Genomic DNA, 26,174 nt, shown 5'->3' on the forward strand with positions numbered 1-26,174 from the left:
TGCTACTCAGAGGATTAAGGAGCCCTAGTGGCCCAGTGGTTAAGCGCTTGGCTGCCACCCAAAAGAAAGACCAGTGGTTTGAATCCACTAGCTGCTCCGCAAGAGAGGTGTCAGCTTCCGTAAAGATTACAGCCTAGGAAACCCTATGGGGCAGTTCGGCTCTGTCCTGTAGGGTTTTTATGAGTCAGAATTGACGGCAACGAGTTTGGTTTCATGGGACTCAGAGGATCATTGCGAGGGTGAAATAAGTTATTGCAAGTTAGGTGCTTAGTGTGTGCATGTGAAACACCCAGCAAATCACAGTGAATACTTTTCTTAGTGCCCCGCTCTGGCAGTGGCTGTCCTTAGTAGCATTGTGATTATCGTACTCTGTTCAGGCTCAGTATTTGGGATACTGGGGAAGAAGCCCCAAACTGCCCGGGAGGAGGTGATGTTGTCCTGGGGTTTTAGCAGAGATGTGTTTGTGTAAGAGTAAAGAATGAACACGTTATTTTTTCTTTGTAGCCGCTTCCTTATAATGGTCAGATCTGGGTTCTCTTTTGTTATTTCAGTCTATTCTCTTCTTTAAGATAAGTTACCCTGCTTGTGATTCTAAAGAAGGCCTTTCAAGCAACCACACATGCTGAATTTCTGAAGAGGTTGAGCTCTCACTGTTTATTTTTAAATCAGAAATGACATTAGAAGTAGTTGCTGGACTCCTCGGCTAGCCCACCAAAGCCTCCAGTCACTCATACTGTATTATAGTAATAGAGTAGCGTCTTAACTACAGCCAGCATGCATTTATACATTGGTCCAGGAGGAACGTGCATCCTGGGTCCCAGTTAGAAATGCCACGGACATGTTTTCCCAGGAGCAACAACTCTTCCCAAAGCCATATTGAAGGGTGGCGGGGGCGGAGTCCTGGGTAGAGGGCTCGGAAGTTTTAAAGATTTGTCAGCGGACAGCAGTGCTCTCTGCACTGTAGAAAAGTGAATATCTGTTGCCCGAGTACTTCCTGTTGGGATGAGGCGAAACCGACAGCCAGGGTCATCGGGAGCATTTCTGTACATGGATTGTGTTTGCACTGCATGGTCCTTGTGCACAAAATGTCTGTAAACATGACAGGAATTAGCATGCAATCTGCCTGGCCAAACCAACCCCTGGTTTTATCTCCTCGCTATCTTGGTTTTCTGGCATTTAGAGTTCAGGTGATTGCCAATGGTTTCTGGGATCCTGCATTGCCTTGTGTTCTTTGCCATTATAGCCCCATGCCCACAAGGAGGGAAGAAGTGGGGCAACTGGGAGTGGGCTCCCTTCACGAGCTGAAGAGTTCAACTCCTTGGTCTGCGTGGATGTTGTACAATTTCAGGGACCAGAGGAAGGCTCAGATTCCCTCTCTTTCCACCTCCCTTCTTTCGCTGCCCATTCCCGCCTATTGTACATCTCGCCTACGCAAAAATTTTGTTTTGCTCTGCCATTACAGGTAGTGCCTTTGCATGGTGAAGGCATGGGAGAAGGGGACACTGGTGCAAAATGATCCACCCACAGGAGATGCCAACAATGCTGTCGAAACCTTCCCTGCATTAAATGGGCTTGGGTACAGAGATGCCTGAGGAGGGCTGGGGTGGGAAAGAAGGCGATCCAGGCTGACCAACAACTTCTCAGGTTCCCCTTGGGCCAGTTCTGTTGTCTCTGCAGAGACAGACACAAATTGTTAGCTAGACGCTTCTCGTCCTCCCTGACTGTGTAGCATGAAGCACGTGGTGACTTCCTCCTAGTTTCCTGCTGCCATCTTAGGTTCACAGGAGAGATGCAACACGCCGGGGGCTCTGAATTGGGGGCCCAGATGACCTTGTTTCCCTCGGGCAGCCTGAGGGACAGATAGTTGTTTGTCCTAATTTTAAGTTATTGGCTGGTCCCCACATTGGAAAAGCAAGAACAGCCTGCCTGACTAAAAACATCCGTTGATTCTCAAATTTAGTGCATGCAAATGCCAGGGGCCTTGTTCAAATGAAGACTCCTCCCTAGATGATGTTGCTGAAAATTAAAAAGATGAAGATCACGATGAGCCTGGCTTGTGTTAGAACCCTACTGTGTGCTGAATACGTTTACTTGGACAACCACCCATGAGCCCGTCCTGTTACTGGTCCCCTGTACAAGTTGGGAAACTGAGGCTCTGTAAAGTTAGATGATTTGCCCAAGTCCAACCCAACCAAATCCAAAGTTAGATGATTTGCCCAAGATTTGCTCCTAACCTCTTCAGTAGGTCTGAAGCTAGACCCAGGGATCTGCATTTTTCAAGCATCCTAGGGAGTCCTTGGACTCTGCGTTTGAGAACATTATACTGGACTTAAGCTGCACAGGGGGCAAGGACTGTGTCTATTGTGTTCACTCCTCCATCCGCAGGGCCTCAGCTGGGTGAGGAGCATAACAGGTGCTCAGCTGGAATGGATGAGTATCGTTCTCTTCTAAGGAGTCCCCTGGGAATTTCAGGGCCTCCTGCCCAGTTCCCTGGGACTCGCCATTAAGTCATCAAGCTCAGAACATGGGTCCTAGTTCTGACAACTGAACTTTAGTCTTATTGCCAAGGGTAATTCTGTTTCTGGTTTTTGCTCCCTAGATCCCTGTACCATTCCCTTGCCTCCTTAGTACCTTCCCTGCTTCTCTAGACCCCAGACCCTCCCTTGCTCTTATCAGTACTTAGGTTTTGAGGTCTGTCTTCAACCCAAGCCTGGCTGCTGGTATCCTCTTACCAGGGCCATGTTTTCCTGGTGTTGCTTGCTAGCCCCTTGTTTTGGGCTCTCCATCCAATCTCCCAGTGTCTGTTGGGACATCACGAGCCATATGCTGTTGTAGTTTTAGGTGTCAGGTTACACCTTCCAGACTGGACTTCCAGCTCCTTCAGCTGCATTCTTTTCCCATAGTAGCCAATTCTTGCTCCTGAGCCCGTCCACCTCCCAGCCTGCTAGTCTTGGGGGGCAGTCTATCAGCTCTGCTCTAAGATGGTGAGATGACGAAGCTCTTGGGCGCTGAAATGGGCATGTTAGGGTTTAAGTTTTGGCCTTTAGGCAAGCACTTTAACTCTCAAAGCCTTGGTTTACTCATCAGTAAACTGGATATGATGGCCATAGCCTCACGCTTAGTGGTCACCCTTACTGTGAAGATTAAATGGGATTGTATATATAAGATGCTAGCATTATGGCGGCCGTGTGCCTAGCAGTGTTTAAATTATTATGGGACACTTTTCCATCCATCTTTAAATAAATTGTGGGTCTCATTTGACGATAAGTATTGTATATTAACGTTTTATTTTGAATTTGCCCCCTCATTTTTGTGCCAAGACAAAGCCCACTTCTCACTTACTCAGAGGCCTGGCATGGCAGGTAGAACATAGTCTTGGGTTTCGTTCCGTGTGACCTTAGGCAACTCATTTAACCCCTCCGAGTCTCAGCTGCCACATAGTGTTTACTCACTGGGTTTGTTGGGATGATTTAATGACAGTGCTGGGAAAGCACCCCATCACAAGCCAATGGTGAGGCTTTTGTGCTGGCAGAGTAAAGCTGGGTTCCATTTGCACCACCTGACAAGTGCCCACAGCACCGTTGGACCTCTCAAGTGGTGACATTTATTGGAAATGTACCTGATAAATGGGTTCTTGCTTTGAAACCACATGAGTAAACTGTCCTAAGAACCACATCACACTTTTCATGCCAGGAATTTCTATGTATGTAATGGAGCTCCCCCGCCCAGCCCAATATTTCTTTGCATTACTCTGTACTTTGTTTTGTACACTTGTAATTAATTAATGATTTATTTTAATTACTTACATACTATCTGTCTGTCTTCTGCACGTTCCCATCAACTTCCTGAGGGCAGGGACCTTGTCTGTCCAGTTTGCTACTCCTGTGTTCCCAGCTGGGCTCATGAATACTTACTACCTCCCTGACACTGGAGGAGACTGAGCAGGCATCTGGTTTAATCTCTAGTTTACTACAGGGATTTTCTCTTCGTGGTTCCTGAGAACGTAAAGCAGCCTTCTTAGATGCTGCTCAGGTGGAATCTTGGAAGAACTGCTGGGGGCTCACAGTCTCCCCAGTTCTGGCTATTTCTGCCTCACCAGCCTTCCCTCGTAGCAGTGGATATGTTCAGCCTTTGGAGCGTCTTACTCAAGTGCCATCAGGAAATTCAACCGCCGCTAGTCACGTTGATACCTGTTTCTAAGACAGGGCCCACCAAAAATAGTAAGGTGAGGAAGAGAACTGGAGGTGACCAGGAATCACTGTAGAAGACACACAAAGCATCAAGGACTCTGGAAAGCTCCTTGAGGAGGAAGCTACTGGGCCTAAGACTGGAGAGTGAGAATGACTACCCTTTGCACTCTGTGCCTCTTAGATTGTATTCATCCATCTATCTGACCTTCCATACACGAAATTTGAATTTGAGTATCTACTGTATGCCAGAAACTGTGCTAACTACTGAAATAGAGTGTGAGCAAAACCAGACACTGTTCTTGTGACCAGTAGGTGGAACATACACTACTTAGTCACACTAGGGATATATAAGTGCTCTGAAGGAAAGAGCATTTAACGAAGAAACCTGACTAAGTGTGGGGAGCCCTGGAAGAAGCTTGTCTCTGCAGAAGTGGTATTTGAACTGAGATAAGACTAAGAAGCTAACATTTACCAGGTACTTTTTATGTGCTAGGCTCTGCTACAATGATTTTGACCTGATTTATGTATGTAAACTCTTGTGTCCTCCTAATGACCCTAAGGAATGAGGAACTGAGACATAGAGAGGTTTAGACCTTGCCCAAGGACATAACCACAGGCCACTGACAGAGCTGGAATTGGAACCCAGGGAGTCTGGCTCTGAACCACTTCTTCCTCCATCTAAAGGGTGGTGGGTGCTAACTAGGTGAAGAAGGGTGGGGAATGAAAGAACCACCCCCCCCCACCCCCCAGGTAGAGGAACACAAGGACCAGACCTTGAAATGAGGGGAAGGGGTGGCTGCTGGGTGATTGCAGAAAGTCAATAGAGGGCAGAGAGTAAGGAGGAGACTGGAGGGAGAAGAAACAGGAGATGCAGGTAGATACCAAACCATGCAGGGCCTGTATCCCCTATTATGGATTTTACTTGCTGTCCTTAGAGCAGTGGGAAGCTCTTGAAGAATTTTAAGCAGGGAGAGGAGTGGTGGCATGATCAGATTTTCATTGTGGAAAGTGCTTTCTGAGGGCAGTGTGGAGAATGCATAGAGGAAGGCCAGGGTAGTGCAGGCATACTGTTTGGAGGGTGCTGTGAGAGGCTGGTCACCTGGGCTAGGATGGTGCCAGTGGAGAGGTGTAAATATTTTGGAGAGAAATTTAGGAGGTAAAATTGCAGGTAAAGGGAAGGAGCTCTAGTCAAGCACTCAGCTGCTAACCAGAAGGTCAGTGATTTGAACCCACCAGCCACTCCTCTGAAGCAAGATGTAGCAGTCTGCTTCCTTAAAGATTACAGTCTTGGAAACCTTATGGGGCGGTTCTGCTCTATCTTACAGGGTCACTATGAGTCAGAATCAACTTGATAGCATCAGGTTTTGGTTTAAGGGCTAGAGCACTCTGGTAATTAAAATAACTTTTCCCCTTGGATGGCTGGCTTAGTGGCAGGAGGGGACAGAAGGGGGAGGTAATGATCTTCCAAAGCCATTGGTTGATATTAATTATGGAGGGAGTAGTTATGCCTTCAGATCCCACAAGGATTTCTGTATCCTGAGGCCAGTGCTAATGGTACAGGAATATAGTATATGCTGTGTAGTCCTTTCTCCTCATTTGGGGCCTGAATCAGACACAGCATCTCTTGCCCTTTCTCTGCTACTCTGAGCCTTGCAGCCATAGTCAGGTCATGGCATGGACCAAGGTCCTGGTTATGTTTGTACTCCAGACTTCGGTTACACTTACTTTGATCTTATCTCAGTTGCTGCTTTAGGTGAGTAAGACTTGTCCACTCATTTGCATGAGCTCAACCACCTTTCAGTGTTTATTGATGTTTCCATTTTGGGATTGTGTCTGATCCTGAGTGACTTCCTGGGTGTGGTCTCAGACTCTGGTTTCCTCCCACTTGGTAGGATGGGTTGAAACACCCTGTTGATGCTGCTCTGTGAAATCCGCCTGTCCACTAAAGGAGCTTCATAAATGTCAATCTTTCATTCAGTCTCTAAAAATGAAGCTTACCATCAAATGTCATAGAAATTTATTGGCCTCGTGGGCAGATTGATCCATTCACAGACCAGCGTCAAGTGGAATTGGCTGGGTTGAGTGTGAGGTCATTAAAAAGACAGGACAGAAAGAAAAGGCCAAAATGGATGTCAGAAGAGACTCTGAAACTAGCTCTTGAACGTTGAGTAGCTAAAGCGAAAGGAAGAATTGATGAAGTAAAGGAGCTGAAAAGATTTCAAAGGGTGGCTTGAGAAGACAGAGTAAAGTATTACAATGACATATGCAAAAACCTGGATGTAGAAAACCAAAAAGGAAGAACGTGATCTGCGTTTCTAAAGCTGAAATAACTGAAAAAAAAAAAATTAAAGCCTCGAGTTGGAATGTTGAAGGATTCTGTGGTGAAAATATGAAACTACACAGGAAGCATCAAAAGAAGATGGAAGGGATACACGGGGTCACTGTACCAGCATTTCAAGATCCGTCCCATAACTTAGTGGTATTAAACAAACGAACAAACGTTTTTTGAATGTTTGTGGATTCTGTGGTTAAGAATTCAGACAGCATGGCAGGAATGTCTTGTCTCTGCCTCACAATATCTGGGGCCTCTGCTGGGAAGACCTGAAGGCTGGGGTGAATTGATGGGGGCAGGAATCATCTGGGGGATTCTTAACTCACATGCTTGGTGGCTGATGGTACCTATTGGCTTGCACTTTAACTGTGCACTCATCTAGAACACCTAGATATGGCCTCTACCTGTGGTCCGTCCATGTGGACTAGTTCAGGCTTCCTCACAACATGGCTGCTCGGTTCCAAGAGTGAGCATCTCAAAAGAGCACAGTAGAAATGAATGACCCTTTTATGATTTAGCAAATGAGGTCATTTCCACAAACTCTGTTGGTTGAAGTAGTCTCAAAGGTGCATTCATGTTCAAGGGAAGGGGACATAGTCTCCATCGCTTGAGCAGGGGAATATCAGGGTCATCTTGAACAAAGAGCATGTGGGATGGGAGATGAGGTAGTTAAGGTTGTGTGTCTGCTTGGCTGGGCCATGATTCTCAGTGGTTTGTCAGTTAGGTAATGATGTAGTTTGGCAGTTATGTAATGGGTAGAAGGAGACACAGAGCTCCATGATGTAATCTGATGTGATCCAGTCAGTTGTAAGGGGAGTTTCCTCAGGGATGTGACCTGCATTCAGTATACATATGGACACTCTGGTAAAGCTTGCTCACTTGCTCTGGATCCTGCATTCGGCTTATCATCGTTTGACCTATGTTTACTGGGACTTGAGTCAGTGGCCTGCCCTATTGCCTGCCGATCTTGAGATTCATCAGTCTCTGCAGCCTGTGAGACAACAGCCTGCCATCTTACCTGCCAATCTTGGGTTCATCAGCCCCTGCAGCTGCATGAGTCAGGAGAAGCCTCCAACCTGACACCTGACCAGTGGACTTGGGGCGTGCCAGCCTGTACAGCCCTGTGAGCCATTTCCTTGAGATAAATCTCTCTGTCTATATATGTATATATGCTTCACTGGTTTTGCTTCTCTAGAGAACCTAGCCTAAGACAGAAGATATTATTATGGCCATCCTTACAAAATACCCACACCCAGCAATAAGGTTGTGCATTGGATGTCAAGAACGTGGTCATATCCCAGAGGACCATGGAATCTCTGATAGAAGCTAATCAGAGGTTCAGAGGGATCTTTTGAGTCCTGGGTTAAGTTTCAGTATTCGAATAGAATATCCTGAAGAGTAAACAGCTCATGGCTGTGGTATCATGGCATCTGCATGGCCATTTTATTTAATAAAAAATTCTGGTTTTTTGTCTACAAATAGCAGGTGACAATCTAAATAAGTCACATTAGTGATTTCAGACTTTTCCCTCAATGCACTATATTCACATCCCTTTAATAGCTTGTCTCAAAACCTCATCCAGCCACCCATCCATCCAACAACTCATCTACCCTTCCACCACCCTTGCATGCATCCACACTGGGCATTATGGCAGGAGGAGGGGTAGAAGAAGACACAGAGCTCAGTAGATCATGGCCTCAAGTAACTCTTGCTGTCTCTTGAGAGACATTCTTGTCTAAGTAAGTAAGGGTGCTAAGGGGCTATTGAGGAGCTCTTTCCTGTAGCTAAACTCTACAAATGATGCCACACCCAGTACACCTGGGGCGGACTTGGGTTCCAATATCCTTGTGACTCTCCTCTCCCTTCCCTTCTGTTAGATATTGGCAGAGGCCACATTTGCTACCAAGTAGGCCAGTACCTTTGGGCTGGGAAGAACTGAGCTTGTGAAACCCAGTGAATATAAAACATACAGAACCAGCCTTATATCCTACATAAAAGATGAAGGGAAGCACGGAATTTTTATTATCTGTGTGATGACAGTTGGGTCGCAGCCCTCTTTGTTGATCGGCTTTTCTTTAGCCGCCCATTGCCCTTTTACCCCAGAGCTATGCACTGCAGCTTGGGGCTGTGTTACCATATGGACCTTTCAAGAGAGCGTTGCAGTTTTCCTTTCCAAAGCCGTGCTCTGGCCTACGGAGTCCTCCCCACCTGCTTCCAGCCACCCACCTTCTCTAGTGTGATGGCGGGGGATGTGGGCTGTCCCTGAGCTGCTGATAGGGACACGATCATTTTGCATCATTCATGTCCATGGATATTCAATCTCTTGCTGCTGTGGAGAGGCAACAGGGAGACGTGAGGGGCAAGCTGACACACGCAGGAGCCAGACACCAGCATCACTGTGACGCTGATGCTGAATGAATGAATGAATCGATCAATCAATCAAAGGGTACACAAGAGACACCACACAGAGGCAGTTTACACCAGTGATTTCAAATATTGTCTTGAGGTGAACAGATGGCCATTTTTGAGGGACTTTTGGGACATTATTTTAAACGTACGCAGATTTGATTGCACTGAGTTGAATCACAATGAGCAGTGGTTTAGGTTTTTTTTTTTTTTTTTTTTAAGTGTTACGGAACAATTCTTAGAGCTCACTCTTTCCCTTACCCCACAAGCCTTATCATTTCCCACGCATAAGGCTTGGTGGTGGCGGGGGGGGGAAGCTGGTTTGGATTATTCAGTATTGGTTGAATAATGGCTAATTTAAAATCCTGTTGAGGGCAGAAAAGCAGGAGGGAGCTCATCCCCTTTGTTGCCATGTTGAACATGATGAGCCCAGGGCATTGTGTTTTCAAGGGGACATCACCAGGGTGGCAAGGGATCAAGTTCAAGAGTAGAGGCAGTGGGAGTTTCTCTTGAAACACTGAACTTTAGATTTAATGGGTGTTTATTGAGGCCCTCTTAGGTTCAGAGGAGTCCTGGTGACGCAGTGAATAAGATCTCAGGCTGCTAACCAAAAAGGCCAGCAGTTCGAATCCACTAGCTGCTCCTTGGAAACGCTGTGGGGCAGTTCTCCTCTGTCTTACAGGGTCACTGTGAGTTGGAGTTGACTCTACGGCAGTGGTTTTTTTTTTTTAGTTCCTAAGTTAAAAATGTGTTGCTTTTAAAAACATTTCATCCTCACACCAGCCATTTGAGAGATACTGTTAAATCCCTACATTTCTGAAGAGGAAAGAGAGGCTCAGAGAGGTAAAGTAATTTGCTGAAGGTCACACAGCTAGTAGCTCAAATTCATTCCCAGGGCTGCCAGAATCCAAATCCTAGGAGCTCAGAGGAGAAAGCTTTTCTTATGGAAAAGCCAACTCATGAAATGCTAATAAAAACAGGACTTTCTGTTAAGCTCTTGAAGTAATCCCATCTTTACACCGTCTCAGGTCTGCCCACATCCAGCCCCCACTCATGCTACCAACGTCTGTGTTCGCGGCATGGGAGTTTGGGCGGGTTCAGAGATTCTGACACAGATGCTTTAAGATACGAGCTTTATATTTTTGCAGAATCCACAGGGTGGTTCCTTCTGTGTGAAACATGAAAATGCCCCACTTCCTGTTGGCCATCTGGTTCGTACAGAAACTTGTCTTGCTGGTAACAGCCCTGCTTGGAACAAACCTACCACCTCCTTTTCTGCCGACAACACAGTCCACACACAAGCGCTGTCCAATTTGCCAGTCATTTAGCAAAACCTTTACTTTCTACTCGTGTGTTTTGCCCTGTGTGTTTGCGGGTTGCCAAGGGACTATTGTTTCCATATTTACAGCAAGCAGCAGGACTGTAACTTAGTTTTAGTGACAGACTGAAGATAACCAGCTGTAGTGCAGTATTCAAATTTGTACCATTACAAAAATATGTACTATTCATGAAACGAAAATTTCACATTATGTACTTCCTTTACATCTTGAAATAAAGAGCTGGGTATATGAAATGCAGTGAAGAACTATTTCTGCTTTTTAACAAAACTGAAAATTAGCATATTCAAAATCCTTCCTGGTGACTTACCTTTTTTAAAAAGTTAAAACACCTCTGTGTGTGTAAGTAAGCAGTATTTTAACATTAAGGAAATTTTCAAAGATGAAAAGTAAGCGACCTCCAATCCTGTCATGCTGTTGTGGTTAGGTGCCGTCAAATCTGTTCCGACTCATAGCAACCCCATGCACAACAGAACGAATCATTATCTGGTCCTGCGCCATCGTCACAGTCATTGCTGTACTTGAGCCCATTGTTGCAGCCACTGTGTTGGTCCATCCCATTGGGGTTCTTCTTTTTTGCCAACCCTCTACCTTATCAAGCATGATGTCCTGCTTCTGGGACTGGTCCCTCCTGGGATGGTGAGATAAAGTCTCTCCATCCTTGCTTTTCGGAGCATTCTGGCTGTACTTCTTCCAAGACAGATTGGTTCATTCTTCTGGCTGTCAATGGTATATTCAGTATTCTTCACCAATACCATAATTCAAAGGCATCAATTCTTCTTCAGTCTTCCTTATTTATTGTCCAGCTTGCATATAAATATGAGGCAATTGGAAATATCGTGGCTTCAGTCAGGTGTACCTTAATCCTCAAAGTGACATCTTTGCTTTTTAACTCTTTAAAGAGGTCTTTTGCAGCAGATTTTCCCAGTGCAATTATGTGTCATTTAATTTCTTGTCTGCTGCTTCCATGGGTGTTGATTGTGGATCCAAGTAAAATGAAATCCTTGACAACTTCAAACTTTTCTCTTTTTATCGTGATGTTGCTTATTAGACCAGTTGTGAGGATTTTTGTTTTCTTTATGTTGAGGTGTAATCCATACTAAGGCTATAGTCTTGGATCTTCGTCAGTAAGTGCTTCAAGTCCTCTTCACTTTCAGCAAGCAAGGTTGTATCACCTGCATATTGCAGGCTGCTAATGAATCTTCCTCCAGCCCTGATGCCCCATTCTACCGTATCCCCTTGTTCTGTTTGAATGACTGCCTCTTGATCTATGTACAGATTCCTCATGAGCACAATTAACTGTTCCAGAATTCCCGTTCTTTGCAATGTTGTTCATAATTTGTTATCATCCACACAGTCGAATATTTTTGCACAGCCAATAAAACAAAGGTAACACCTTTCTGTCATGCTAATACAGCTCGTATCATTGCTGCCCTTGTAGTTCTTGTTTATAAGCTTATATTTTCAAACTATTAATCAGTTTATATACCTTTTTTTGTTTTCGCTTATCACTGTTTTATTGTCATTTACTATTTTGTTACATAGTCTTTGAAATTATAATATTTGGTGGCTTTGCACACACAGGGATGGATTACCCAATAAGCAAGGTACACGTGGGCTTACTTGTGCTTACTTACTAATCTGTTGTGCACAGTTTCACCTGTTTTTCACCATGTGAAATTATTCACGACAGATTAGTAAGTAAGCACAAGTAGGCCATTGTGTACTTTGTTTACTGGTTAACGCGTCCCTGCACACACACACCCCAGTACATCACACACCAGTGCCACAGTGAACATCTTAATGCACACATCTTGTTTCTTTTTTTTACTTGAATTATTGCCTTAGTGTCATTCTCCTAGAATGGGAATGCTTGATCAAAGATGTGAACACAACTTGGTAAATATTGTCATATGACTGCTGAAAGGGTTGCACCAATGTGTAGTGCTCTGTATTTTCTTTGGGGTCTATGGGTGGTGCACACAGTTAAGCGCTCGACTACTAGTCGAGAGGTTGGTAGTTTGAGCCCACCCCGTGGCACCTGGGAAGATCGGCCTGGCCATCTATTTCTGCAAGTTCACAGCCTTGAAAACCCTGTGGAGCAGTTCTCCTCTGACCGCATGGGATCACGATGAGTCAGAGTCAACTCAATGACAAGTGTTTTTTGTTTTTGTTTTTAAATTTCCTTTAAAAATTAAATTAACTGTGGAAGGACATTTTTCCACGTATACTAAGTTCTGCTTTAATGCAACATAGATGTGCCTAAACATCACTGGGCTATGCAGAATTGTGCAATAAAAAAACCACAGGGCTTGTGGGGAAAACGGGGTTAGGACATGATACTCAAAATCGCTGTCAGTGAAATACAAAAAAAAAAAAAAAGCACAATTTTGCATATGTTAAATGGCTAAGAAATACATAAATACTACGAAAATGTGGCATTTTACCTTGAAAAAGACCTGAAGTTGGCTTGTGAAAACGAGCGTGAGAAGGACTGCAGCTTGTAGGTTAGTGTGAAGCAGTGGCAGGAGGGTTATCTGAATCAGAAGGAAGGTGTGTCACAGCAGATGTGGATGGGTGTGGCCCATAACACGATGCACAGGTAGTTTGGTAGGTGTTTGAGGTGTGTGTCCGGACACATTTTGTATATTCCTAAGCTGTGCAATTCAGCTAGGTGCAGTTTTTGCATTTACCTACTATTGCTCGTGAGGCAGTGGTGGTTCGGTGGTAAAATTCTCACCTCCCATGCAGGAGACCTGGGTTTGGTTCCCAGCCAAGGCACCTCATGTGCCGCCACCACCCCTCTGTCAGCGGAGGCTTGAGTGATGCTATGATACTGAAGAGGTTTTGGTGGAGTTTCTGGGTCAAGATGGAGTAGGAAGAAAGGCCTGGTGATTTACTTCCAAAAATCAGCCAGTAAGAACCCTGTGAATCACAACAGGCTGATCTTCAGTCAGTCGCACGAAGAGTGCGTGACCAGGCAGCATTTGTTCTATGTGTGTCAGGTTGCCAGGACTCAGGGGCCAACTCGACAGCTAACAACATAAACAACTCTTTCCTGCAGACAAAACTGTGCACAAGCAGATGAAAAATTTTCATTATACTAAAATTGTTCCCTTGTATATCAATTGCTTTGGAACAAATTTGTGTTTTCGAAACAAGCCCTTTCAAAACAAGGTATAGCAGACCTGACTGTACCTTTTCCGTCTGTTTTTCCTTTTGTTGGACTGGCATCTTAAGCTTCTATTCAATTTGCAAACAGGAGCTGTGTGGCCAGAAGAGCATTTTTCTTTGTGTTTAAAAATAGGCATGTAGATTTATAATTGCATCATCTTACTTTTTAACAAATAAGGATTCCATCCATTTTACTTTATAATAAAGATTTCATTCATAACAGATTTCTCTGTTCCATCTTCATACTTTGCAACCTAGAACAATCTGAGCTACAAAATGAGCTTCTAGTACTTTCCATTTATAAATTAAAACTCCTTCCTTTTATTTATTTACTTTTTTTTTTTTTTTTTAATGGGCCTGTCTAATCTTTGGCTGAAGGGTGAACCTCAGGTGTGATCTCAGTACTGAGTTAAAAGGGTGTCTGGGGGCCATACTTTCGAGGTTTCTTCAGTCTCTCTCAGGCCAGTAAGTCTGGTTTTCTTTTTTGTACATTAGAATTTTATTCCACCTTTTTCTCCAGCTCTGTCCAGGACCCTCTATTATGATCCCTATCAGAGCAGTCAGTGGTGGTAGCCAGGCACCATGTAGTTGTGCCAGACTCAGTCTGGTGTAGGCTGTGGTAGTTGTGGCCCATTAGTCCTTTGGACTAATCATTCCCTTGTGTCTTTGGTTTTCTTCGTTCTTCCTTGCTCCAGACAGGGTGGGACGAGTGGAGTATCTTAGATTGCTGCTCACAAGCTTTTAAGACTCCAGATCCTACTCACCAAAGTAGGATGTAGAACATTTTCTTTATAAACTATGTTTTACCAATTAAGCTAGACGTCCACAAGACCATGGTTCCCAGCCCTCAGCCCAGCAGTTCAGTCCCTCATGGAATTTGGATGTGTCTATGAAGCTCCCATGACACTGCCTTGGTCAAGTTATGCTGACTTCCCCAATATTGTGTACTGCCTTACCCTTCACCAGAGTTACCACTTGTCTATTATCTAGTTAGTGTTTTTGCCTTTCTTGTGACCATCAAAGATTGTTTCTTTCTGTGTGTAAACCTTTGCATGAGTTTTTATAATAGTGTTCTCATACGATATTTGTCCTTTTGTGATTGACTTTTGTCACTTAGCATAATGCCCTCCAGATTCATCTATGTTGTGAAATGTTTCCCACGTTCATCATTATTCTTCATTGCTGCATAGTATTCCATTCTGTGTATGTATCATAAAAAAAAATCTTCATCTGTTGATGGGCACTTAGGTTGTTTCCATCCTTTTGCTATTGTGAATCATGCTGCAGTGAACATGGGTTTGCATATGTCTATTCGTGTGACGGCTTTTACTTCTCTAGGATATATTCCTAGGAATGGGATTACATTCCCATCAGCGGTGCATAAGAGTTTAGGCCTCTCCAACATTTGTTATTTTCTGTTTTTTGAATCGTGCTAGTAATGTTGGGGTGAGGTAGTATCTCATTGTAGCTTTGACTTGCATTTTTTTAATGGCTAGTAGGAGCCCTGGTGGCACAGTGGTTAAGAGCTACAGTGAGCTACAGCTACTAACCAAAAGGTCAGCAGTTTGACTCCACCAGCCACTCCTTAGAAACCCTATAGGGCAGTTCTGCTGTGATCTGTAGGGTCACCATGAGTTGGAACTGACTTGATGGCACTGAGCTTGGTTTTTTTGGTTTAATGGCTAGCGAGCACAAGCATTTCCTCATGTGTCTTTTAGCCTCCTGAATGTCTGCTTTGGTGAAGTGTCTGTTCTATTTACTCATTTTTTAAAGTCTGACTACCAGCTAACATAATACTTACTGTTTGCCTGTTGGGTACACTAATTCCCTTTGTAGTTGAAAAGGAAAAATTAAGTTTTCTTCTTGAAGAGAATCCTCTCTCAACCTCATCCTCTTGAGGGAGGGGTGAGGCTATACCAAGATATTCGGCCCTCCGTATCCACAGGTTCTGCATCCAACCAACTGCAGATTGAAAATATTCAAAAAAGAAAAAAAAAAAAATACAAAGAAAGTTCCAAAAAATCAAAATTTGAGTTTGCTGCACACCAACCACTCCGCTGAATCCACGCCAATGAAGTGATGTGTAGGCATACCCTGCTGTAGCCTCCCCCCATTTCACAGGTCCTCAGTCTCTCTCCAGCACTCATTTGAGCGTTGTTCACCTCGTGTCTCCTCCATTCCCTACATGTGTTGTGTGCACCCTTTGTTTTTGTGAAAAAAATGGCTCCTTAAAAGCAATTAAGTGGTCAAAGTAATCCCTCAAAGGCTAAGTGTGAGGGGTTGAGGAGAGTGAGAGGAAGGAGTTGAAGGCTAGTAAGGGATGATTGGCTAGCTCTGTAAAGCACTATAGCCACAAGAACTTTAAGATCACAGGAGAATCGGCCTGTGCTAGGGTTCAGATAGGCCTCATTCCCCTAACTTTATGGGTCTGTCTCTCTGAAGTGCTGGGCTCAGCCATTCTATCACAAATAGGAATTTTTTGTACAAACAGGGACTTAACAAACCAGGAGAGGGTTATGACTTCCGTGTTGGGTCTCAGGACTCAGAATGATACCATTAAAGGGCCTGGATTTTGGTGACATCATCCTGAAGCATCTCTCTGTTCTAGCCTGTTTGACGCTGCTTCCCAGCCAAGGCATTTTAAATCATAGAACCTGAAGGAACTTCTTAGAGAGTATATTGGTCAAGGTTTTTCACGTTTGATTGTTATTATTTAAAGACACTTGTGTTAGCAGCAAATGAAGTACAGGCAGTCCCCAGATTAGAAAGTCCAATTTACATACATCCGGCAGTTACGAACTAGCTCCTATAAAGCCTGTATAAAAATTCAAGTATTATACAATGGTTTGTAATAACAAATGGGCTCTACTTTGCAGTGTGCATCAAAATATTATTACTGTATTAGTATGTTAAAAATGTTTTATTATATCTGGAAAGTGTTTCTTTAATTTTTTTATGTATAGAAAGGTACACTATATACTATATGCTCAGACAAACACTTAACTAACTGATGTTAGATACAACTGTACCTAGCTATTCTGACTTCCATACAAATTTGACTTAAAGACAGGTGTAGGAATGGAACTCGTTCATAAGCTGAGGACTGCCTTTATCAGGCAGAAGCTCAATATTTAGCTTTAATCCAGGCGGAGTAGCTCTGCGTGAATTGAGTTGGAGGTGGGGAATTCACGGGCTCCCTCACCCCTGAAACATCTGCCTGCTACATCTCCATCAAATCAGAAGACTTTCCAGAACACAGGCTGGAGCCCACTGACTGCTTCCTTTTAGGCCTTTATTTCATCAGGGAGGAGATAGATCTGAAGGTGCGATTTATCTGAATCCCTTGGTGAGGTAGTTGCAGAACAGCCCTTCCAACACCTGTCTCTGCCCTCTGAGAACCAGAGCCCAGGCTCTTTCTGTGTCACTGTGACGAAGATTTCCAATTGCCTGGACTGGCTTGTGAGACCCTGCAGCCCCAAACTTACTTTTCCCCCACTGGTGAGCTGTTGGGGAAATGGTGATAGGAAAGATGGGGTCTTGCCCTGGAGGTATGCACAACCCAGTGAGGGAGGCCAACAAGAAGGCTCCTAACTGGAGTATGGTCATGTCAGTCCTGGACCAGGGGGACCATCAGCCCTCACGTTCCCCAGTTCCTCCATCTGCCACGACCCATTGAAGGGCTTCTCTCTCATCAGAGTTCTGAACATGTTCTCAAAGGCCTTGCATGGTCTTGCCCCTACCTACCTGTATGTTCCATGAGCATGGGGACCACACTTGCTTTGTCTCACCCTTGCACCTCCAGTGTCCAGCATGTGTGCCTGGCTCATGAAAAGCAATAAATATTTGTTGAATCAATGAATGAGTTCCATCTTTTATATCAACTCTGAGAGAATAGTTTGGCAAGTGTTCCTTTCTTTTCTGTTCTCTGGAAGACATTGTGTATAATTGGTATTATTTTTTCCTTAAGTGTTTGATAGAATTCATCAGTGAAGCTATCTGGGCCTAGAATTTTCTTTGTCGAAAGGCTTTTAATACAAATTCAATTTTTGTATGTATATATATGTGTGTATATATATATATGGGATTATTTAGGCTCTCTATTTACTCTTGAGTGAGTTTTGGTAGTTTGTGTCTTTCATCTCTTTGGTTCATTTTATCTCAGTTGTCAAATTTATGGGCATTATTATTATTTTTCCATTATTATCTTTGCATATCCGTGGAAACTCTATGGATGTCCACTCTTTCATTCCCTTTATAAGTAATTTGTGTTTCATGGGTTTGTTTTTGTAAGTGTGATAGATGTTTATCAACTTTATTGTTCTATTCAAAGGACCAGCTTTTGGTTGACCAATTTTCTCTATTTTGTAATTTTTAATTTTATTTATCCTTTATTATTTTCTTCCTCCTGCTTGCTTTGGATTTAATTTGCTCTTCTTAGTCTCTTAACGTGGAAGCTTAATTATTTATTTCAGGCTTTTCTTTTTAATGTAAGCATACCAACCAACTACAGTGTTATAAATTTCCCTCTGAACACAGCTTCACTTGTCTTCCACAAATTTTGTTTTTTTGTGTTTACATTTAGTTCAAAATATTTTTAATTTTCCCTTAAGACTTCTTCTTTGACTCATGGACTACTTAGAAGTATGTGGTTTAATTTCCAAATATTTGGGGGAGATATCCAGATACATTTTTGTTATTGATTTGTATTTAATTCTGTATTGGTCAGAGAACGTACTTGGTATGATTTCTATTCTTTTGAATCTGTTAAGGTTTGTTTTATGGCCCAGAGTAGGATAAATGGTACGTGTGCACTTTAAAGTAATGTGTATTCTGGTGTTTTTGTTTGGGGTCTTCTAGAGATGTCAGTTGGGCCAAGTTGATTCATAGTGTTTATAAGGTATTCTGTATCCTTACTGATTTTATATCTACTTGTTCTATTGATCACTGAGAGTGTATATCCCAAAATATCATACAAACAAGATCACAAAATATCAGCCTTTTGGGCCTGATTTCTTTCATTTAAGAAAATGACTTTGAGAGTCATTCATGTTATTGTGTGAATCAGTAGTTCCCTTCTGTTGCTGAGTAGCATCCCATTATGTGGACAAGTTTCAACTTGTTCATCTCTTGGCTTGTTGAAGGATATCTAGGTTATTTCTAGTTTTTGGCAGTTATGAGTAAAGCCACTAGAAACATCCACACACAGGTTTTTCTGTGAACTTAATTTTACAGTTCACTTGGGTAAATACCTGGGCATAAAATTATTGGGTTGGATGGCAAGTATATGTTTAATTTTAAAAGAAGCTGCTAAAACTCTTTTCCAAAATGCCTGTACCAGTTTGTGTTCCTACAAGCAATAAATGAGAGTTTCCTGTTTCTCAGCATCCTTGTCAGCATTTGGCATTGTCACTATTTTCTTTTTTTAACCATTCTCATAGGTGCCTCATTTTAATTTGCATTTCCCTAGTGTCTAATGATGATGACGATCTTTTCATGTGCTTTTTTGCCATCTGTATTCTTCTTTGGTAAAATGTCCGTTTAAAATTTTTGCCTGTTTGTTAATTGGGCCATTTGATTGCTTATTGTTGAGTTTTAAGAGTTCTTTATATATTCTGGATACAAATTATGGATACGTGATCTGCAAGTGCTTTTCTATGTAAGTCTATGACAGAGGAAAAGTGCTTAATTTTAATAAAGTACAGTTTATCAATTTTTGTCTTTTATTAATTGGGCTTTTGGTGTCATTTCTAAAACCCCATTGCCAAACCGAGGTCATAAAGGTTTTCTCCTCGCTTTTCTTCTACAAGTTTTATAGTTTTAGATTTTATACTTAGATCTGTGATCTGCCTTTTTCTTTTTTTTAATTTTATTGTGCTTTGGGTGAAAGTTTACAGGGCAATTTAGTTTCTCATTCAAAAATTTATACACAAATTGTTTTGTAACATTGGTTGCAGTCCCCGTATCAGCATTCTCCCCCTTTCCCTTTCCATTCTCCGTGTCCATTTGTCCAGTTTTCCTGTCCCTTCCTGCCTTCTGGTCTTTGCTTTTGGGTTGGCATTGCCCATTTGGTCTCATATACTTGATTGAACTAAGAAGCACGTTCCTTACATGTGTTATTTTTTGCTTTATAGGCTTGTCTAATCTTTGGCTGAAAAATGGACTTTGAGAGTGGCTTCACTTCTGAGTTAGCGGGGTGTCTGGGGGCCATAGTCTTGGGTGGTTCCACCAGCCTCTATCAGATGAACAAGTCTGGTCTTTTTTGTGTGTGTGTGTGAATTTAAACCTTGTTATGCATTTTTCTCCTTCTCTGCCCAGGATCTTCTATTGAGATCCCTGTCAGAGCGGCCAGTGGTGGTACCTGGGTACCATCTAATTCTTTTGGGCACAGGCTGGTGGAGACTGTGGTTCATGTGGTCCGTTAGCTCTTTGGACTAATACTCCTGTCTTTGGTTTATTTCATTCTCCTTTGCTCCAAATAGTATGGGACCAGTAGATGTATCTTAGATGGCAGCTCTCTAGCTTTTAAGACCCCAGGCACTGCTCAGCAAAGTAGGATGTAGCACATTTTCTTTATACCAGATGTTACGCTGATTGACCTGAGGCCATGGTCCCCAGCCATCAGCCCCAGTAACTCAGTCCCTTGAGGTATTTGGATGTGTCTAGGAAACTTCTAAGACTTTGCCTTGTTCAAGTCATGGTGACTTCTCCTATATTGTGTGTTGTCTTTCCCTTCACCAAAGTTAACACTTGCCTGCTCTCTAGTTAATCATTTCCCCTCCCCATCCCTCCCGTCCCTCATAACCGTTGTTTTTTTTTTTTTTCTGTGTGTAAACCTTTTCTTGGGGTTTTATAATAGTGGTCTCATGCAATATTTGTCCTTTTGTGATTGACTTATTTCAGTCAGCATAATGCCCTCCAGATTCATCCATGTTGTGAGATGGTTCACAGATTCATCATTATTCTTTATCGTTTCGTACTATTCCATTGTGTGTACGTACCATAGTTTTTTTTATCCCTTCATCTGTTGATTGGCACTTAGGTTCTGTAACCCACCTTGAGTTAACTTTTGCATGAGATGCTACTTATGTGTTGTACTTTTTTTCAACCCCACAGAAAGTTTTGCCTTTTAATAAGGGAGTTCTGATATTTAGTTTTTTTTTCCATAAATAATGAATTTGATCTCATTTCTACTTCTTATTGTTTTTGGGTTTTTATCCTTTAATGTTGTTTCATTTTTAAAATGTCTTTTGCAGTATGGACCATATTTCCATCCTTCCATTTAATTTTAAATGTGTATTTTCTTTTTTATAATTTTGATATGTTTTTTAAACTTTATTGAGGTGTGATTTATATACAATAAAATTCACACATTTTAAGTGTAAAGGTTAACTCTTGACAAATGTGTGCACCACCACCTGAGTCAAGATATAGAACATTGCACTGCTATCTCCTGAGAAAATTTCCTCGTGGCCTTCGCTGTCAACCTCTCCACCCCACCTGATCTCTCCATCCCAGGCAACCACTGGTATGCCTTCTATCGCTGTAGATTAGTGTTGCTGGTATATACTCTTTTGTGACTGGCTTCTTTCATTCATCATAATGCCTGTGATTATCCCGAGTCGCTCAGTGTATCAGTAGTTCATTCCTTTTTATTTCTGAGTAGTATTCCATTGCAAGAATATACTACAGTTTGTCTGTTTATTCACGTGTTGAAACATTTCCTTTTTTTTCAGTTTTTGTCTATTATGAATAAAAGTTCTACAATCATTTGTGTATATGCCATTTTATGGACTTGTTTTCCTTTCTCTAAGATAAATAACTGTGTTTTAAAAATACACATGAACATAAGTTTTTCTAGTTAGAGAATGTAAGAATCATACAGTGAGTTTTGGCCCCCTTTTATCTAAGACGACTTCCTATCTTTGTTGTCTTAACCTGACATTTGAAAATAACATTATTATATTTTAACTTTCTATTTTTGCATTATATATACAAGTAATCATTTGAGACTCACTTTATATTGCTTTCAGTTTTATCACAGTCATAGTAATTACTTAGACTTTCGATATTAATTTGGTATCTTTTTCTGTTCAGCATTAATCCTAGGATGTATACTTATTTCACCTTCTTGAGTTTTAAATTTTAAAATTTAGGTTTAAAATTATTTGGAGCCTCTCTGAAGCCCCTCTTTTTAAATGGATGGCGTCTACATTTTATCCTGACATATGAGCTGTCTTTCTCTTTACTTTTCCTCTGAAGGACCGCTTGACTGGTTATAAAGTTCTTGAGTTCTTCAGATTGTGTACTGGCATTTACCGTCAACTGAAGTCTTCCAGATTTTTGCTCCTACCATTTTGGTGGGGGGAGAGTTGGGGCGTGAGGATGGGAGTTTAATTTTCTTTAATTAAAACTTTTGCAAGGATAGAGATAAGGTTGATGTACTATCAATCTTCCTTGCCCTCTGTGTCTGAGTTCTTTTTCTGACCCACAGTCAGGACATACAGAATTCTTCTATTATGCCTTGATTAATGTTTCTACCCCATTTTGATGTTTCCCTCTGCCATCCTTATATTGGTTGGATCTCTATAAACTCTCCTGGATGCCTATTCTCATTCTCCTTAATGTTTCTTTAAAATCCATGTGTCCTTTTCTTCTGCACTGTTGGAGAACTTCTCAAGCGTGCTGTCTACATCACTGATTCGATGTTGTGCATGTTGATTTTGTCTTTTCCTGGTTCCAACGGGAATTTTATTTCTTTGTTTGCATTTTTTCTTTGGTTTTCTTATATCCTTTTTTATGTAAATGAATCCTCTTTCATTTCAGCTTGTCTCTCAACGTCCTGATTTTCATTTCATCGTTTACCTCTCTCTCTGTCTTTTAAAAACAGAAGTCGTATTTTCAGTAGTCTTTTTGAAAACACAACACAAGTGACGTCCAAAAATAGTAGTAAATACTTTCCATTAGTATGATTTAACTCAGAATTTTTAGTTGTGATCATGTTCTTAAATGCTTTGGAAATTTTTACAGATATGTTCTATGATGATGATGATGTTGCGAGTTTTTCTTTGTATGTTCTTGATCAAAGAGAGGTGTATCTAGGTATGGTATTAACAACAGAGTGGGTATGTGAATTCCTCTTGGCGCTTCTCATCTGTTTTTTTTGTAACTAAGGTGAAATTTATATAACATGCTGTAAAAATGGCATGGGGGCAATGTCTGACCTCCTCCAACCCCACAAGGGGGTAGGAGAACAAAGATCAGCAGCTCAAGGCTGATTCTTATGAGACAGAGGTCAGACTTGCCTCCTCTCTCCACCATCTCTACCAATTCTGACACTAACTGACTCCCATAGCACTCTCTACTGGGTTCGGTAATTCATTGCAATGGCCACACAGAACTCACAGACCATAGTCACAATTATGGGGTTTATCAGGGAAGTAACAGGTACAGTTCAGGTACAGTTCAGGCTCAAGGACACTCAGGATTTTTCTTCTATCAGGATAGCCTCTCCCCAGCCATACTCGAAGGCATACCTCTCCCTGGCCCTCAGTCTCTGTCCATAGGCACTCAGCGTGTTCTTTTGTGGGTGGGGAGGACTACTGTGCCATCTTTCGCGGCTGGGTTTCTGCTCCTTGGTCTTTCCTGTTGGCCTCCCTTTCTTTGGTCGTGGTGGGTTCTCTTTTAAGGCAAAGCTGACCAATCCCCTTGGTAGGCCACAGTTTCCCTATCACATAATCACCTGGGTGGGAGTTACAAGACCATGGCTAGAAAGGCCACACACAAAAGTAATTAATCTCCTGCACATACAGTCAACCATTTTAAAGTATACAATTCAGTGGCATTTAGTGCAGCCACAATACTGTGCAACCTCTCTGTAGTTTCAAAAGTTTTCCATCATCCCTGAAGAATACCTCTATCCATTAAGTAATCACTCCCTATTCCTGACTCCCCTATACCCTGGCAACTACTAATCTGTTTTCCATCCCTATGGATTTTGCCTGCTCTGGATATTTCATTTAAAAAAAGGAATTATACAATGTGTAACCTTTTATGTCTTAGCGTGTTTTCAAGATTCAGTCAAGTTGTAGCACATATCAGTACTTCATTTCTTTTTATGGGTGAACAATTTCCATTGTATAGATATACCACATTTTATTTATCCACTCATCCATTGATGGATGTTTGGATTGTTTCCACTTTTTAGCTATCATGAATAATGCTTCTATGAAAATTCATGTTCAAGTTTTTTTGGGTGGATGTATGTTTTCATTTCTCTTGGATACATAACTAGAAGTGGATCATATGGTAGCTCTGTGTTTAACTTTTCGAGGCGCTGCCAAAATGTTTCCACAGTGGCTGTACTAGTTTACATTCCCACCAGAAATGTACGTGAGTTCCAATATCTCCACATTCCCAGTTACGCTTGTTATATTACATTTTTTTAGTTTATAGCCATCCTGGTGGGTGTGAAGTGGTACCTCATTGTGGTTCCCCTTGTCACTTGAATGCTGCGGAAGCCCCCCCAGTCAGATCCTCGCCAGGAGACTACCTTGATTTACATGGCTCTGAGCCAAATTTCTTGGGTTTGGCAGCCATTTCACTAGAGCAGTTGCACAGGATGGAATGGGAAAAACCTTTTGTTATTATTACCTTGTTCTCTGACTTGGACATCTGAAACAGTCACAGTGTTGTAAACTAGAAACTGCCCATACCAGGCTGCTCCCAGAACCTGTCCTGTCTTTAGCCCTTCTGAGGACTTCATATCTGTGCCCTTTCGCCTCCAGAGGAGTTATCCCAGGATGTGAAAAGAAGGCAGAACGAGAGGTCATTGTGGACACGGGGTTTGAGGTCCAGTGTCAGGGGAACGAGCTATGTTTCAGTCTAAGGATGGCAGCTTTGGTGTGTGTATGCGCGGACAGCAGGAGTGGATAGCCTCTTCTTCCTTTATTCTTTTTTGGCCTTGCTCTTTGCCTGCAGAGGTCAAGACATGCACTAGCATCTTAAGTTTCTAAACCCATCCCAAGCATTTTAGAAGCATTCCTTCAAGAGGCTGGCAAATCTTGGAATGGTAATCTTGGGTTCAGAGCTATTGTAATTTTGTATACCATCTCGGACAGTTTAGTGAGAAGGTGGGTAGGAAATACAATTGACGATTAGTCTGATGCTGTTTGAAGCAATGAAGAATTAAAGCAGAGGGGAGCAAGGCCCACATGGCTTGCTAGGGGATGAGTTGAAAGCAGAGAATTGGACCTTGTGTCTTCAAGTCCTTTGGGATCCATGAGGAATTTTTATGCAGTTCAGAGTTAGTATGGCCTGGTGATTAAGAGAATGGGTTTTCTTAATCAGATTGGGTTCAAATCCCACCTCTGCCCTTATCACCTTTGGAGTTTAGTTGAGCTACTTAATCTTTCTGGGCTGTAGTTATTTCACTGTATATGGGTTAGGAATACCTACCTCATTGGGTTGGTGTCAGAAGAAAAGGAAATGGAAGGAGTGTATGCTCAGTATTTAGTCTTGTGCCTGCCTTAAAAAAGCTCAGTAAATGTTCCTAGTTATTATTATTATGTACAACATAGTACCTGCTATATAAATGTTCAATAAATGCTGCTTCTGCTACTGCTGGTCCTTTTCCTTCTCCTTCTTTTCCTCTTTCTCCTCCTTCTCCTCCCTTTTGTTCCCCTTCTGTTCTTCTTCTCTTCCTCTTTGTCTTCCTCTTCTTTCCCTTCTCCTTCTTCTTGTGATGATGATAAGTAAGCAGGGAAAAACCCACACCAAATTGGTCTTTAAAAGTCTGAGTCTACTTTGGTGCAATGAAAAGGATAAAGATCTTTGGTGAAAACTTGCAATGCAGTTTCAAATGAGAGTAGGTCTCAAATGGACAGGGGATGATACCAGGTGGATGTGGTGCTGTGTAGCCTTCATGGAAAGGATCTTGTGCTTTTAGTTCGATTCAGTGATGTCCTAATATCAACCATCTTTCTTGACCGCTCTTGGAAGTGCCGACTTCAGGCATCAAAGGATTCACCCATGGTCAGAGCTGGTGCCTCTGTCCTGAAGGTTTTGTGCTATTCTTGTTGCCTGGGACTAATTTTCTTCTTCTCTCTCTTCTCTGGCTCTCTCATCTCGTATCCCAGGTTGAAAGGATTGTAGACAAGCGGAAGAACAAGAAAGGAAAATGGGAGTATCTGATCCGCTGGAAAGGGTACGGGAGCGCGGAGGACACGTGGGAGCCGGAGCACCACCTCTTGCACTGTGAGGAGTTCATTGACGAATTCAATGGGTTGCACTTGTCCAAGGACAAGAGGCTCAAGTCGGGGAAGCAGCCCAATGCCTCCAAGCTCCTGCGTGACAGTCGAGGGCCATCGGTCGAGAAGCTCTCCCACAGACCTTCAGAATCAGGAAAGAGCAAAGGGACTTCCCATAAACGGAAGCGAATAAACCCTTCCCTTTCCAAGCCGAAAAAAGGGTATTCCACAAAGCCCCCTGTGGGAGGTGACAGGGCCACTAAGACTGTGTCTTATAGGACTACCCCCAGTGGTTTGCAAATCATGCCCCTGAAAAAGGCCCAGAATGGGATGGAAAATGGGGACGCCAGCTCCGAGAAGGATGAGAGGCACTTTGGAAATGGGTCCCATCAGCCTGGCTTGGATTTGAACGACCATGTTGGCGAGCAAGACATGGGTGACTGTGACGTGAACCATGCAGCACTGGCTGAGAACGGGCTTGGTATGTGGC

At 42.6% G+C, this 26,174-nt stretch overlaps 1 protein-coding gene across 4 annotated transcripts in view; it reads left to right on the plus strand.

Moving 5' to 3' along the window:
- Positions 1 to 26,174, plus strand: part of CDYL2 (chromodomain Y like 2) — a 201,585-nt gene that overhangs the window by 97,871 nt on the left and 77,540 nt on the right. For all 4 annotated transcript variants that reach the window (XM_064273752.1, XM_064273753.1, XM_064273750.1 and 1 more), the window contains exon 2: positions 25,574 to 26,165. In XM_064273752.1, the coding sequence (XP_064129822.1) occupies positions 25,574 to 26,165 (592 nt within the window). The remainder of the gene's footprint in view (positions 1 to 25,573; positions 26,166 to 26,174) is intronic.

This window comes from Loxodonta africana, chromosome 21 (genome assembly GCF_030014295.1).
Source record: "Loxodonta africana isolate mLoxAfr1 chromosome 21, mLoxAfr1.hap2, whole genome shotgun sequence".
Classification (NCBI taxonomy): Eukaryota; Metazoa; Chordata; class Mammalia; order Proboscidea; family Elephantidae; genus Loxodonta; species Loxodonta africana.